Raw genomic sequence first — 16,164 nt, 5'->3', positions numbered from 1 at the left:
AATTTGGACCATCTGGTCTGAACCATAGGCCCATCGCTCTCTTTCGAAAAATAGGTTATTGGTATTGACTATGAATGAAGGAGAGGAAACCCATTATCCTTGGAGCCACTTGACTTTACTTGACCCATGGGGTTCTCTAAAAAAAAAAAAAACCACCTTGTGAAGAGAGAGAATTTTTGCTGGGCCATGGACCACTTAAGAGTTGGCCCCTCAGTAATGAATGTAGGAAACAACTTTCTTCTTCTCTTTACATATATTTATCATTACTGAAAGTTGATATTGAGTGGTTAAAAGTTGAATCTCCCACCAACTCTGGTTGCAATTGGTCTATTTGAATTTAGAAACTGACCAATTAGGTTTAAGTGTTTAAACCGGGCCCAACCTTCAGGTAACCTGTCTCAGTAATCAAACCATTTTAGTAGCCTTGACAAGACAAGAGGACTATCTTTTTTTAGCCTGCCTTTTGGCCATCAGAAAAATTCTGAGATTCCATTAATATTGACCCTATCATTACAAGGACAAGAAAAGGAAACAGAATACATTATGGCCAACCTTATAAGGTCTCTTTCTCATAAATTGGAGTATAGATGAGATCCCTAGGAGGTCAATTTTATACAAACAAGAACCAGGGCTGAGCCCCACCATTGTAGTTGGGGTGGTGAAGTAAGTATGGGCTGCTGCCCATCTCTTCTGCTGAAAAAGGCAGAGCAGTTGCACAAGGCATAGGACACAAACAAATCACATTGCGTCGTCCGTCATGGGCACCAAAGTGTTCGCGGAACGAAAACAGAAGTGGGTTCTCCTTTTGAAGTGTTATAAAGTAAAAGGAATGACGAAATATTGTTGTCATAAGGGTCTATCCATGGAGAGGGTTTTTTTGGACACCCGTTGACATCGGTTTTCTGCTATGGGCATCTGAGGGTTTCGTCATTCGAATCTTCGAAAAGGGGATATTTTAGACATTTCACTATTCTAGATGAATAGTAAAATTTAAGGGGGTTTATCAAATTTCAAAAGATATTTATTATCGCATTGATTAAGGACATGTTTATTTTGACCATTGGTTAGAGTAGACATGATTTTGTTTAGTCATGTTAAAATTTCATAGTCAAATTCAATCAAATTTCCCTTCGAATGCATCATGTATATGAGTACTTTGGTTATTACTTTGTACTCACCCAATTTTCAGTAGGAATAAACGATTTAGAACAAGGTTATAGGTTTTTACCAAAAACAAAAAGTTTATTGTAATCAGAATCAGGTCCAAATCAGCCCTACGTGATTCTGATTTCATACCAAATATGTGAATTGGGAAGAGTTGGCCCAATTCGAAGTTTGAACCCACTTTTTTGGAACCAAATGAAAATTGGGGCATTTTTATAATGATAAGGGAGAGGGTTCTTTGAGCAAGCAGCATAGAGGGCACCAATGAGTTATGGTGGAATAGTCCGTATATACATGGCTAAAGGTCATTTCATGTGAGGAGGAGAGAGACCCTCTCTCCAATCCCCACCCTTGCAACCTGGAAAAAATTTGATTGTTACCCAAGTTAGCCGCAACCACCTGCTATCAGCCAAAGAAATAGAATAATTTACTTCCCCTTAGGTTTACAAATACCCTCCTAGAATTTGGTATTTTCCAAAATGCCATTTAAAATTCCATTTCTTTGGCAATAAGCAAGGCAACAGCTAACAACCTACAACCTTGTCCTCCCCCATTGCCGTTACAACTTCCTTTCACTCTCCCCACCACTACAAACCAACCTTATGGTCTCCTCCATGCTCGACCCCAACTTCAACATCATCCTCACCAGCCGTAGGCTTCCCTCTACCATTTGCCGAAGAAGATATGTCAAGCTCAGGCTACCTATCTCCACTGTTCATCAAATAAGAGTACGTCACTCACATGTTTCAACACACTTGAGAGCTCGGCCACAAGTTCGAATGTGAGATCGAAATCAAGATCAACCAATTCCAATTTGAATCGACCAATTCCACCATCCGATTTTGATTCTTCAAACCTTGATTTAGATAAAAGAAACCCCCATGAAAATGAATGGCTCATATTTGTTTGGGAAAATTTCATGATTTCCCATTTTCGGATTTCTTTTTATAAAACTATCTACTTAAAATTTCAATTAACAAAAATACCCAAAATTAGGTTTAGATTTACAAAACAATCCACTCAAATTTTCAGTTAACAAAAATACCCAAAATCAAGTTTAGATTTACAAAGCTACCCAAAATAATGATTCTCCTCATCTTCCACATACATTCAAGTAATTTCGTTAACTGAAACTTTAAGTGTGTAGTTTTGTGTTCTTAAACCTGATTTTGAAGATTTTTGTTAACTGAAACTTTGAGTGAGTAATTTTTTAAACCTAAACCTGATTTTAAGTATTCTTGATAACTAAAACTTTAGGTGGATAACTTCATTAAAATAATAATAATAATAATAATAATAACCTAAAACAACAAACAATAACTAACAAAAACAAAAACCAAGACACGGAGTTGCGACTTCAAAAAACCCATACAGAATTTACCTCAATTTTACCCTCTTTTTTTTTTTTTTTCTCCTATTATTTTCTTAGGTGAGTTAAAAAGTAAATATTTTGGTCCTAGGTTCCAAAGTTCTATCTATTAAGAACCATATTTGGCAAAAGGATACAACACACTTAAATGGCCAATATTTGGCAAAGGATGAGACACTTAAATGGCCAAAGACACGTGGTGCAGAGCCTGCAAGGTCGCACTATAACCCAAACATAACATGCGGCATCTGTTTTTAACCATTAAGGGATGCTTCCAAATCACTCAAAAATGGAGGGCTCACGAGGAAGATCTTGTGGGTCCCATCACGAGATCCCCCCTCCCACTTTTGTCACATTACTGAATCTGAATGGGATAGTGGCCTACAAGAAAAATCAGTTCAGAATATCCTGTGGTTTCTGTCCAGGTCCAAAGAGAAGACATCAATCAGTCTGGAATTGTTGAAGTGTTCTATTCCCCCTGAAAAACAGGGTATTTTTGTCCAAACAAAATGCTGAACTTTTTTTTTATTTTGATAATCAAAATGCTGAACCAGATATAAAATTACTAAAGCATTCTCCCCCTGTGGCCCCCGTAACAAATGAGTTTGTGAATCCAAATGCCAAGATGAAATGGCTCAACCAGTGTGCGCTAGTCAAATCAGGAGCTCAAGGGTGAGGAAAAAAACATTTCACAAAAGTACTCTGGTGGATTAACTATTTGAAGTAAATTTTGTAAAATAAAATCCATTTCTTTCAATTAGACACAGGTATCACGTGTGGGCTTACAACCCCAGGTGTGTGGATCGAGTTCCTCTGTTAATGCGCTATATTACGTGTTATGCGACAAAAGATCCCCATCACAAACTTACCTGTGTCAAATTAGATGGTGGTTAAAGCGTCAATCATTGGAGAGGATCCGAATCCCTTAACTGAGGCCTTATGATGATGTTAAGAGAGTATCGGGGAAGTACAATATTGGCGCTATACTGTAGGAGGTAGACATTGACTCAATGGTTGTACTTCTTTATCCATAAATTCATGTGCACTATAGAAACATATTACTCTATTCAATTGATCAAGAACAGTCAAAAAAAGCTAGAATAATATGGTACCTTTTTGAATCATGAATATGGTGATACCTCTGACTGTGTCGTTGTTCTTAATATAATCTCTACTGGCAACATAGAAATGTACATGTAACTTGAAGAATATATTAGTTATGATTCAATAAGAATAGACTCCACCACACGCACAGACTAGTAAAACCATCCCAAGCAAATGTCGGATCCCTCTGAGATCCTGGAGATGCCCCACAGAGATTTCCAAGAGAAATATTATTCAAGAGAATTCCTCACATAGCTGTAACAACAATCAATTAAAGATAAATTCTCACCCAAAGATAATTAAGTAATACTTGCCAATATTCCAACCCCCTCCCCCTCCCCATCCCAAAAATAAATAAATAAAAGAAGTTTTGCAAACACCAGGCAGTGATCCAGACAAACCCAACATTACAAAATATTTAACTCAAAGACCTTATTGACCAAGTAACAGTATGGAAAAAATGTTTAAAAGTTGATGCAGGTTAAGACATATATTACAAAGAATTAAAATAAAATGTAAGGGCTTAGAACCATTGAAGGAAAAAATGAGGGGAATCTTTCAAAAGCAGGATATTTGATAGTTACCACTTACACAAAAATAATCACTCACTTGCCTGGAACATGAGTACAACAACAACTCAGTCTTATCCCAATTCCCAACTATATGGGATTGACCACATAGATTTTACCCTCCAATCAACTCTATTTGAGGTCATACTTGATACAAGGCCTAAGCTATGGTGCCTGTAATGTGAGTATTCCTTGATAATACTCTTTTGCTCTACAATATGTCGTCCTCATTTAGTGGAGCCAAGCTTCACAGAGGGAGAAAATATTTCTGTTGAAGCTCCTTACCTTTTTCTTATTGATTGTACATATCTGTCAAAGTTTCACCAAAAAAAAAATTACATATTTGCCAAAGTGGGAATGAAGCACACCAGAGGCATGTGAGTGTGGGGAACTTGAACCTGTGATTTTCAGTATTTTCCACATTAATTGAAGATCATTTGACTTTAAGGCCTGGTAATTGCTAGTCAATTAGAAAATAAGCTGTTTCGAATTATCCACCAAACCCCATGTCTGATATGGGTAATGCCATAGACTAACAAGAAGTCTGAGACTTGGCAAACATTCGCTTATCGAACCACAAATTCCTTTGCAAACTATTTTTATTTTTTAAACAATTCCTGACACTCAATAATTGTTGGTGAATGTGTTACAAAAATTTAGGCAAAGTACATGGTGAAACCCAAGCTCAGTTTTCCACAGAGCAACAGATTTTTGAATCTAAAATGGATAAAATAGAACAAGTAGTTAAGAGTAAGTGAGCAAGATTCGACAAGTCGGAAGCTTGAAAGTGTCATCAGGAACTAATGCCAGTATTCTGGAAAACTTGGAAATATTGGGGAACATTGTAGAAATGTTGGAATACTAGGTGAAATTCAAATGATAAAAGAAGCATCAATATACACAATTGAATATACTAAACCTCTTACCAACAATATTCACAGTTGAATCATTACAAGGTAAATAGACAAGCGCAGCGATGCCTAGTAGTCAAGCCGGCAAAACAGATCTGAAAGCCATGCTTAGAATATTACACACTGAATCCAAATATATGTAAAAATGGCAATCAGAAAGTTGTGGTACAAAATGCATATCACAAAGAATGGGCAGTCCACATGAACAAAAATTAGTTCATATCATACACAGAAGCCAGAAAAGGATGTGCATGCTCAAAAATGGTGGCATATATTACCCTGAAAGATTTACTAGTTTAGCTCAATAGTATAAAGATTTAGTATCCACAATTATAGTATTACTTGCAACTTGCAAGTAAAAAATAACATTTATTTAATATATATAATAAAAGCCATTACAGTTGGTTAGACACATTATGTTTTATACATCATATAGCCAATATATTAATCTTAAATAAAATTTATTCACCTATACATCTACAGTATATCAAATATGTATGAATTTTAACCCCCCCCCCAAAAAAATAAAAAATAAAAACATGCATGAGTTACTATGCATGCAAATTTACTCCTTTTGTATTATCTATGAAGTTTGTATGTTAAATCTTGAAAACAATGTACTAATTCATAGAGAGCCCTGCAATTGTAATGCAGCCATGTCGGGTTAGATACCAATTTCTTTACAGCAACATGAAGGTTCACTTGTATTAAAACACAGTACAGAGAAGAGAGTAGATGAATCTAGCTTCTAACTTTACAACCCACGAAGAATAGATCTCCATCTGTCCTGGAAACTAGCAGATTAGAATTCTTCTTCTTCGTCTTCTTCTTATACCTCTTCCTTCAGTACACAATACACATGCCCAAGCAAGTTGCAACTTGCAGTGAACAATGAACCAACAGGACCCTTCCATGCAGACTGTAACTAGCTATATGTTTAGACAATAGAAAAATAGCTGAAATATGTACCTTGGAGGGACCCATACTGTCAAACAGAGCCTCAAATTAACACCGCAATCTGAGTAGAATTGCAGCGTATAATAGAGTAACTTTAGTTTCTTGCCCATGTTGACACATAATGCATCAATTCACCATGCTTAACCCTATTTCTTTGATGTGCTTAACATGTTCTCAATCAACAGGCACTCCTGTACACTTTCTACCAATTACTAGCTCCGACACAGAAGCTTCCACCATAAGATGAATGGGTCTTCCCCAAAAATTATTTTAAAAACTAACTTCCTGTGATCTCCTCAGTCGAACTCTTGTAAAAGAATCTCACAGAATTACCAAATATTGAGCTCTTTCCTCGAGATGCATAACTAGTCCTTGGAGTCAGTTAAGGAGAAGAACATGTTCATCACATGCCATGCCATGTCAAGCTTGTGGGATACTGAGTTAACAACTAACTGAGCTTCATAACACCAGCTTTGCCTCCCTATACAAAGCCATTTGATCTATCCTGGGCACTGATCCCAAACCCAGCCTGTATCGGGACACTATTTTCAAAGAATTTGATACTTATATTGCCAAATGTGGCATTTGGCAACATGTCTCGTCTCCTCATGGAATTCATGAAAAAAACATTTGATCATCATTCTTTAATCAACTACCAGAAAGCCTTGTACGATGCCAAATTAAACTCAAGGAGGGCCACCTATCCTGACATAGATTGGCTGGGAAAACTCTCGGGTTTTAGGTGAGAGAGCTCTTCTATTTTATAATGCAGGAAAATCATTCAATGAGGCATATTGATGGTAAAACTCACTTCAAATTTAATTTTGGAAACCATATCCAACCTTTGTATTATGATGGACCTTAGTTTCATCTTAAAAGAGAGCTTACATGACAAGAACATAACCATGATGATAACTCCTGAAATAAGTCCCAGTGCACGATAATTCCTGAAACAAGTAACAATGATAAAAACTCTTATTGCTGACAATTGGCATTTCAATCATGTTTTTAAACTATCCTTCACACATGTTTTTTCGGTCAGGTAATAAGGCAACTCATTTACTAGCAGAACACAATTTTTTATTGTTTCTCTATCTGGATTTGTTACCCCACCACGTCTGCTACAGTGAATGAAAAACATAGGTATAGCCCCACTGGAATACCCTTACATCATAACACTCTCCCAACCTAGTGCATGGATTCCATACATGCCTAGCTTGCATAGAACGCTCCGAAGTTAACACTTCTAACTTGACTAAATATATTGGGTATGAATCAGCCCTAAATAACTTTTTTTTCCTATGAAATGCCCCATCAACTTTTATGTGTTTCATTCCATCATGCTGGACAAGATTGTGAAGCATACCCACCTGGGTTCCAGCAGGCAAGAGAGAACTATTATTCCAAAACTCAGCCTCCACATCAGACCTTCCAAACACAAACTGCTTAATAGAGCCAACACAATCAAGAACAGGTATTCTTCTACCTCTAAATGCCTTATTTTTATTTCATAATATAAAATACCTTTCTTCAATAGATGATTTGAGATGTCTAATGACCCTATAAGCAGCTTCTAGATGAGCTATCTTAGGATAGTGAGTAGTGATATCACTGATATCACCAAATGAGAGAGAGAGAGAGAGAGAGAGAGAGAATCCAACATGCTAATCTCCTTCAAGATATGCATGCAGCATATGTACATCAAAAATAACAATGCCATTCTTTAACCTTGCCATTTCAATTCCCAAAAGTTATCTTGCTTGACCAAGATCCTTCATCACACATCTTTTCCCGATTAATTTAGTTTGCACACCTTCACATGATCATCTTATTACGACAATATCATGTACTCATACTGTCATACAACAAGGGGTATGGTTTTGCCCCAAGCTTCATAAACAGCGTGATCATGTTGCTTTATTACTACCCAGATTTTATCATAGCACTTGTAAACTACTCAAAGTCTCTTCAAGATTCCTTTTTGTCAATGGTAGCTTTCTTCACTTATTCCCTTCTAAGGTAACTAAAAAGCAAGAGGCAACTTCAGGTAGTCCAGATCAGGTCCCATTTAAACAAGTACCATTCACATGAATTTAGGAAGAGTTCAATATAGGTCCATTACATGAATAACAGCAATCATATAGCATCAATTTTTCCACTCAAGCAAATACATCTTGGAAGTCAACACCCACTGAGTGAATTCTAAGGACCACCAATACTACTGGGTAGTATATCTTCGTACTGACTATAGTCAACTCCATAATAGTGTGAAGTTTATTTCCCACATCCTTTCCACCTATATTTAATTTCAACACCAAATTGCATCCAACTGGTAGTTATCCATGTGTTAAATCCACCAGGTTCCATGTGTCATTCTTCCAAAAGGCACTCATCTGCTCAGATATACCATCTATTATTTATAGGACACTTCATAGGCCATTTCTATACTACCATTTCCAGACAACTGTGTCTCTTGCACAGATGATACATGATAGATGTCCTTTTTGTTATAACTTAAGATAATGCCAGTTTGATGTTTGCTTGATGTATGTCCTTAATTTCGTCCAGATTTTTTCAACTCAACTCAGCCTTATCCCAACTAAATGGGTTGGATACATGGATCCTATTCATCTAGATTTTTTCCTTTGAGTTAATTTACTGGCCTGCATCATAATAAACCTAAGTATGGTCAAACATGTATGAGTCTCTTTACCATTGACCGGCATTTTAACATTTTTCATTATACAATAATAGTGAATCTTAGAGAAAACATAAGAGGATAAAAAGAGTACCCTTTCATAATCTAAACCAAATGAAAGCCAGGGATCATTCCACCCTTGATCATGATTTTGTGATGTACTTCAAATATATATAATTAGAAGAACGACAATCACTGCTGTGGGATTCCAAATGAACATGATACTCATTTCCATGTGACCATGTCCATGGTTCATGGTAGAACTTCTTTCCATTTGGGTTGACAAATACATCTGCCACTTGAAGCAAGACCAACCTTGATATACTCCCTTCCATTAAAATGCCCAATTCCATAACTCAAGCAATGGCAAGGTTTCTACTTAACATCAACCAACAGGCATGAGGGACAATCTGCCTCTATCAGAATGAACCCGACAACACCAAAATCATCAGAAAAACACAACGATCCTTGACCCCATGAGTTCTAAAAGAAATTAGGGACAGAAATAAATTTATGTAAATAAGGAGACAGCTTCCTAAGGTAGTAAGCTACAAATTTTTATCCATCAAAAAAAAAAAATTATGTAAAGAAGTGTTGAAAGATTCACATTATCATTGCAGGAGCATCTCATCATGACCTAAATTGGGATGAATTTAAATTACTCCGTATCTTTATATGCATAAGTTATTATAAGTTCTTTATGAGGCTTAGTGCAAGGAAAGAGATGTTAAGAAAGCATAGGGTATAGGAAGTGGATCTACAAAGAATGTAGTGTATACACTTTCCATTAACATAAATATTGCAATACCAGAAAACTCAATGGCTCAATAATAGAAGTAATCTCGCTGACATGATAATGTCTCAAGAGATACGAAGGATCATAAAGACAATGACAAAAGAAAAGCGTATATTACCACATGGTAACATTTTATTCCCTCCAACTATAAAGAGCACGATCAACAACTAAACAATCACCTCGGATATCCTTTGCAACTTGAATCTCATCATCAAGGTAGATGGATTCAAACCTGCATACCATGAGTTGCAGTTTCAAGACTGGGTCCCAGAGATTTACAAAATACAGAAGGTAACAATGAAACTGATAAAGGTGTAAGAATCAGATACCAATAAGAGTTCCCAAAACAGAAGTTCTGGTAAAAATTATCTATGCATTATAGGTAACAGAATGACTGGTATCCAGAAACAAGACAAAAATAAGGTGTCCAACATGGCAGAATTGTGAAAATTTAAGAGGAAAAACAAAAAAACAATCCAAAAGAAATAACTGTTACAAGCAAATGTGTAAATCTGGTCCTTAAATATTTATAATAATAAAGAGAGAGAGAGAGAGAGAGAGAGAGAGAGAAATGATGACCCAAGTCAAAGAGGAAAGAATTAAAAAACAAAGTGCAAACAAAAAACATGTGTGGACATCCTACAAAACCCTGTAACAGAGGAATACATAAGTTGACAGTGACAATAGCAAATGCATAGCAGAGGAAGAAGAGAAAGAGGGATGTCCATTCCCAAAATAAAAAATTTAACTTCTTTTACAATGAAAAATTTAGTTCACACAGTGACTCACAGTTAAACAGGAATCTACTTTTGCCTATGTTACAATCTCAGAAGCTGTAGCTAAACCAGAAAACCAGAAACAAGAATGATAAGAGAGAGAGAAAAGAGAAGAAGAGAGGAAGAAGATGAAGTAACCAAAGGTAGTCTCAAGAATAGAGAGCAACCTAAGATTAATTCAATATGAATGTAATCTTAGGTTCTCATAAGAATATATAGCATTAGGTCACAAAAAGAGACAATACAGCCCCTCACTTACAAGGGGAAAAGACCAAAAAAGGAAAAACAAAACTGACAGGGACCAAAATGTCCCTGTCGTAGGCGCTGTTTTAGCGCTATTCCCTGTTTGGGAATAGCACTAAATCAACAGCCTATGTAAGGCTAGACCCATAATAGCTAATAGTAAATAATACTAAAAAGGGGAGGAGGGAGTCAATGGACTCACCAGTAATACATCCAAAATACCAAAACATCCATGAATTTGCACATTTATGCCAAATTAGTTTAACACAGAGCCTCACAAGTTTAGTAAATAAAATTGTCAACAAGTACATTTTGCTTAAACAGTGACTGTATAATCACACAATTTCACATTAGTGTCAGGACGTTTCATTTGATGTTACAAGAAGAGATTGAAAGCACATAAGCAATGCAATTTGCTTCCTTTCTGTTCAAAAATATATTAAAAGTTAAAACAGCCTTTAGAACTTATACAAAATTCCCAAAGTCAAGCGCTTCATTTGATTTTCCATGTTAGATCAAAGATCACAGGAGGCATACTCAACAAAGGTGTACCAGAACAACAACTTCATTGCATTGTCTCAAAAACAACAATGGGGAAGTGGGATATACTCCAAAAAGGAGTAGGCTGAGAAATAAGGGTTAGCAGAAAAGCCACCAAAGAGAAAACAGTAGCATTCTTACTGTCAATAAACAGAATGGACTAAATGTAAGTGATGGAGCATTGGTAATGCAATCTGGTTAACCTAAAAGTAGTTTCAGATGCAAACTTTAACAGTATCAACCTAAGAGATCAGTAGTCAAAGAAAAGACGAAGAAGAACTGAAAAGAGAGAGGAGATAAAACGAGCGAGAGAGAGAGAATAGAAGTCATGGCTAGAATAGATTATATAGCCGAGACCCACAAGTCACTATATAAATAAATTGTAAAGTGCAATCACAATAAAGGACAGAACTTAAAGTAGTTACAATAGTATCCATAAGTCACCGCACACTACCCAAGATACCCTTAGAACAGTAGTAACAATTAATAACACTTAATACTCCCCCTCAAGCTGTAGCATAGATATCTCCCATGCCCAGCTTGGAATAACCACTAAGAAAAGCAAGCCTAAACAATGCCTTAGTAAACATATCACCAAGTTGTTTGCAGGTATTGACAAAGGGAGTAGAAATCAGCTTCTGCATGATAGCTTTTTGCACAAAGTGAAAATCAACCTCAATATGTTTACCCCGCTCATGGAACACCAAATTACTAGCAATATAAATAGAAGCTTGATTGTCTCAATATAGATATCTCCATGGGTCGGGTGACTGAAAATCCATTTCTCAAATGAGAGATTTCAACCACAACACAACAGTTCCTCTACAATATGTGCCATAGCCCTATGCTCAACCTCTGCACTAGACTGAGCCATTGTAGTCTGTTTTTTACTCCTCTACATGACAAGATTATCACCAATAAATATGCAATATCCAATAATAGACCTACGATCGCCGTCGGCACCTACCCAATTGGCATCAGAGTAACCCACAATATCAGTATGAACATGACATCTATGAACAAGACCTTTCCTGGGAGCACCTTTAAGATATCTCAAAATGCGACAAACAGCACCCCAGTGAGCCTATTAAAGATTCTCCACAAGTGAACAATGACACCAACAGAAAAATATATGGATGAGTAACAATCAGATATATAAGTTTTCTAACCAACCTCATGTACTGATGTTTATCCACAAATTCTTTGGCATCACATGCCCCAAGTTTCAAATGAGAATCCATGGGATTATCAATAGGATATATGGATTCGTTACACGCGCCACGTCAAAAGAAGATCTTGTTATTACGGAGATGCCCCTGGGTAACTCTATTCAGATTGCCTAAATTTGGAAGGCTATATCTTGGCCATCCGGACTTTGATTTGCGAGCCGTTTTTTGCTACGCGCTCTAGAGAACGAGCACTATGTCCCCAGAGAGCGATGAGCATGAAGTTGGTTTGAGCATTGGAATGCATGCACGTTGTGTCGGAGACTCTAAAAAACAAAGTGGTCATGGTATTACTCAGGGAGAGGTAATACGCAATTCCAAAACCCTATTTTTTATTCTAGGTTGTCGTTTCCTATTGAGAAACCTAGAGTTGATGTAATAGGTGAGATTTGAATATTTATATTTAAATTTTGTAAACCTAGCAAGTGTGTACTTGTCTAGGGATAGGGGTTGCTGCCCTCGTTCGTGTTGTAGCACGAACTGAAGCAGGGATTGGTGTTCTTGAGTTGTTGTAATGACTGAAAATTGAGTAGGATATTGGGGAAATACGAAACCTTATACGGGTATTCCTCCGTGGATGGAAGCACTTAGGCCGAACTAAGAATATATGGTGTTACTGTCTCGCATTTATTTTCAACATATATTTGAAGTGTGTGCTATGCATTTGGTATAATCATATGAATTTAGCTGTGGTACGTACCTATAGGGGTCTACATCACCATGCAAAATGAAGTATTAGGTAGTATGTTATTCACACTGCAATCAACTCATGACAATTTATGTCGGACACTAAATTTTCTTGCATCAACCAAAGGCAATCCATTACATAGTTTAATGTATCAGGCACCACATTCATGACTTAAGCCACCAATCTGACTTTCTATTTTGTCATGGAAGCTCTACGCCCCTACCTATTCTTTCCCTGCCAAAGAGGGAGCAATTCAAGGAAATTCAAATGCATTAAGAGGAGGAAGTCTTCTAAGGAAATAATAGCATCCAGGACCTCAATGCAACAGATATGTTCAAGCAGCTTAATCAATATACTTAATTCTAAGTAGAGGTCAACCCATGGAATCTTCCCCAACATGGAAAGAAAGGAAATGATAAAGAGAAAATTTACCAATTCTATGCTTGTCATTCTTTCCAACTATAAGGAGCACGATCAACAACTAAGTAATCTCCCCGGATATCCTTTACAACACGAATCTCTTCATCAAGATAGACAGATTCAAACCTACACAAGTAAGGCATTACACATGGCTCCATATGTTTTGAAGGGATAAAACAGATCACTACAACTAATGTGACAAATATCCTCAGTTCCTGTAAATAATGCAAGATTTAAAGGGAAAAACAAGAGAGCTATGAGATACAACATCTGGTATTTTTTTCTTCTCTTTTTTTTTGGGATGGTGGGGCTTGTTGTGAGATAGAAGCTTTGTCATTGACTATGCTAAAGTTCATCATTCTCCTACTCCCATGGGCGAAAAACTGTAGAAGAATCTAAGGACCCGGCTAGGCAGCTAGACAACTAAGGGTACTGAGTGGAACATAGCAGAATAAGACAGAAAGAAATACTAAACATTTTGATTGAGAGGGCTTAACGACTCAAAGTAATCATACATATTAAGTTGCCTTCACTAATGAAAGCACCAACATTTAGAAAGTGGGGACTGGGGAATCTTGTGGGGATGAACATAAGTTACAGCATCCCAGAAGGACCAGAACAAGGGGTATTGATTGACAATAGATAATATTAATGATGCCCCACCTTGTTACACAATAAAATCATAAGGCAACACCTTACAACACGTGAAATGAACAAATTGGGAAAGGATTTTATGGGGGGAAAAATTGAAATATTAGCAAGTTACTTTGTGGCTCCATTAGATGCAATGCCCATTCAACTTCAAGTTAGAAGTTTTAAGATAAGACCTTTTTCAGTATAAAAAGAAACTTCAGTGATAAGGAAAAAAAAAAGAAGGGGGGGGGGGGGGCCTTTTTCAGCAAGCGCAACACACTGGTCTTATATGAAGCAGAGCCTTATAGGTAGATCTAAACATGGGATGATAAGCTCGACTTGTCTGATTATGTTATAGAATACAACGATAAGTATAATTTGAAACAAGGTAAAGAAAAATCACTCACCACCCCTGTCCAAACGGTGGCAAAGGAAACTCCCAGTCCTTCCCACGTAGAACTGCACTTGTAAATCTATCACAAACCACATAACTTATCAGAGAAAGGAAAAGAGTTTGACATCGAAAGATATATTCAAGAAAAAAAAAGAGAGAGAGAGAAATAACCTGAAATTTACTCTCTGAGGTGAAGCAACTTCGATGTTTGATCGAACAAAGAAAACACCAGAGGGAGGGAACGTAATTACATTATTTAGAATACCTCTCTCGACGTCTATAACTTGTAAAACATCCCCAGTTTGAGTTCCGAAGAAGTTTGCATTCTTTATTATGAAAAGCTGCTCTTTTTCAGTAGTCCAGAGCATCCTCCACGTAGCCGACAGAGAAGAACCAGTAGTAATCGAACCTTTCCCGAGAACTTCCATGGCATCGATCGCTTTTATGATCTTCGATCGTTTCGAGGGGTTTCCCTCGGTTTTAACCCCTCTCTCCTCGCCTGAAATCAGCTCATAAAGATCGTTTTTGGCCAGAGTAGCTTCATGTGTTCTCGTCGAGCAGGTAGTGATCGAAGTGCGCCATTGATGAGTTCTCGAAGAGTTTGGTTTTCTTGGGTTAGAGACTCTGAGCTTCAACGATGTAACGGATGTAGAAGAAGCGGGAAGCAGAAACGATAATGCCATGAGAGCTGCTGCGCTCTAACAATCACTGCTCATTCATCCAATTGTAAGTTGCAACTAAAGATGAGTTGTGTGGTTTTTAATCTGCGAATTGATCCATTTTAGACGGTGTGTGATGAAAAAGGTGGGACTATTTGTCAAAGGTCCAGATTTACTCAATTTAAAAACATGAGCTTATGAACAATTCAAGATTTTTCTGGTTGAATACTTGTAGAGGCTGCTCATATAGGATCCAGATTTTCATATTGAATTGCTAGTTTTCCAAATTGTTTATGACACTCCAAAAGTGAATAGTTATTTTTTATTTTTTTTAGTAAAAATAATTGCCACGACTCCAATGTGCAAATTTGTTCATAGACATGTTGTTTGCATCATCATTTATTGTATATAGTCTCAATCCTAATATCTACAAAAAAATAAAATCCTAATGCATAAACAAGAAGGTCTCAAATTACGTTAGATTATTTACCCAACAAAAAAAATACATTAGATCATTTTACTCACCAACAAAAAATGGTTAATTACTTCGACACCCCATGTAAAAGTGGTTAATTATTTAGACATCCCATGTACTGTGGTTAGATTGCTTGACATCTCAAAAATTTGAAAAAACTATTTCAACCATCATGGAACATATAAATGAAAATATTATTTTATTCTTATGAATTATTCAATCTTACAAATCTCAAAACGATTTAATTAATGGATGAAGGGATTCCCCTTCCACCCATCTTTCATCCAAAGATCCTCCAATCAAATTTAGCAACAAGACCAAAGCCCTTGTTTGTAAGTCTCAAGATCCTTGAGTGGCAATAAGGTTCCATTGACCATGCAACACTTGAATGAGAAAGTTGAGGGGAGTAATCATAATACTCCAAAGGAGAATTCTCATGCGGATCTAAATACATGTCCTCTCTCTCTCTCTCTTTCTTTTGTCAGCACAACACCCCTCATATATCTAAGGATAAATTAGACGAAGGCAATTTTTTTGCTTCA

At 36.7% G+C, this 16,164-nt stretch overlaps 1 protein-coding gene across 17 annotated transcripts; it reads right to left on the bottom strand.

Annotated features, from left to right (window-relative positions):
* Positions 1-3,626: 3,626 nt before the first annotated feature.
* On the bottom strand, positions 3,627-15,215 carry LOC122064352 (probable plastid-lipid-associated protein 11, chloroplastic). Of its 17 annotated transcripts, XR_006135659.1 has the most exons (6): positions 14,660-15,215; positions 14,502-14,567; positions 13,474-13,587; positions 9,687-9,800; positions 5,133-5,212; positions 3,627-3,892 (listed from the first exon to the last, which is right to left on the bottom strand). XR_006135659.1 is itself a non-coding variant. In XM_042628065.1 (4 exons), exons 1-3 carry the CDS (start codon positions 15,169-15,171, stop codon positions 13,488-13,490), a joined length of 678 nt encoding a protein of 225 aa, XP_042483999.1. In that variant the 5' UTR covers positions 15,172-15,215; the 3' UTR covers positions 3,627-3,892; positions 13,474-13,487. The 17 variants fall into 17 exon arrangements, 11 of the variants coding, with proteins under 11 accessions (XP_042483999.1, XP_042484000.1, XP_042484002.1 ...); XR_006135661.1 differs by lacking the exon at positions 9,687-9,800 and having other exon boundaries at positions 5,133-7,452; XR_006135663.1 differs by lacking the exon at positions 13,474-13,587.
* Between the last annotated feature and the right edge of the window lie 949 nt (positions 15,216-16,164).

The sequence above is a fragment of the Macadamia integrifolia genome, unplaced genomic scaffold (genome assembly GCF_013358625.1).
Source record: "Macadamia integrifolia cultivar HAES 741 unplaced genomic scaffold, SCU_Mint_v3 scaffold1623, whole genome shotgun sequence".
Lineage (NCBI taxonomy): Eukaryota > Viridiplantae > Streptophyta > Magnoliopsida > Proteales > Proteaceae > Macadamia > Macadamia integrifolia.
Note: the sequence above shows the minus strand (reverse complement) of the source record. Positions and strands in the feature narration are given on the sequence as shown.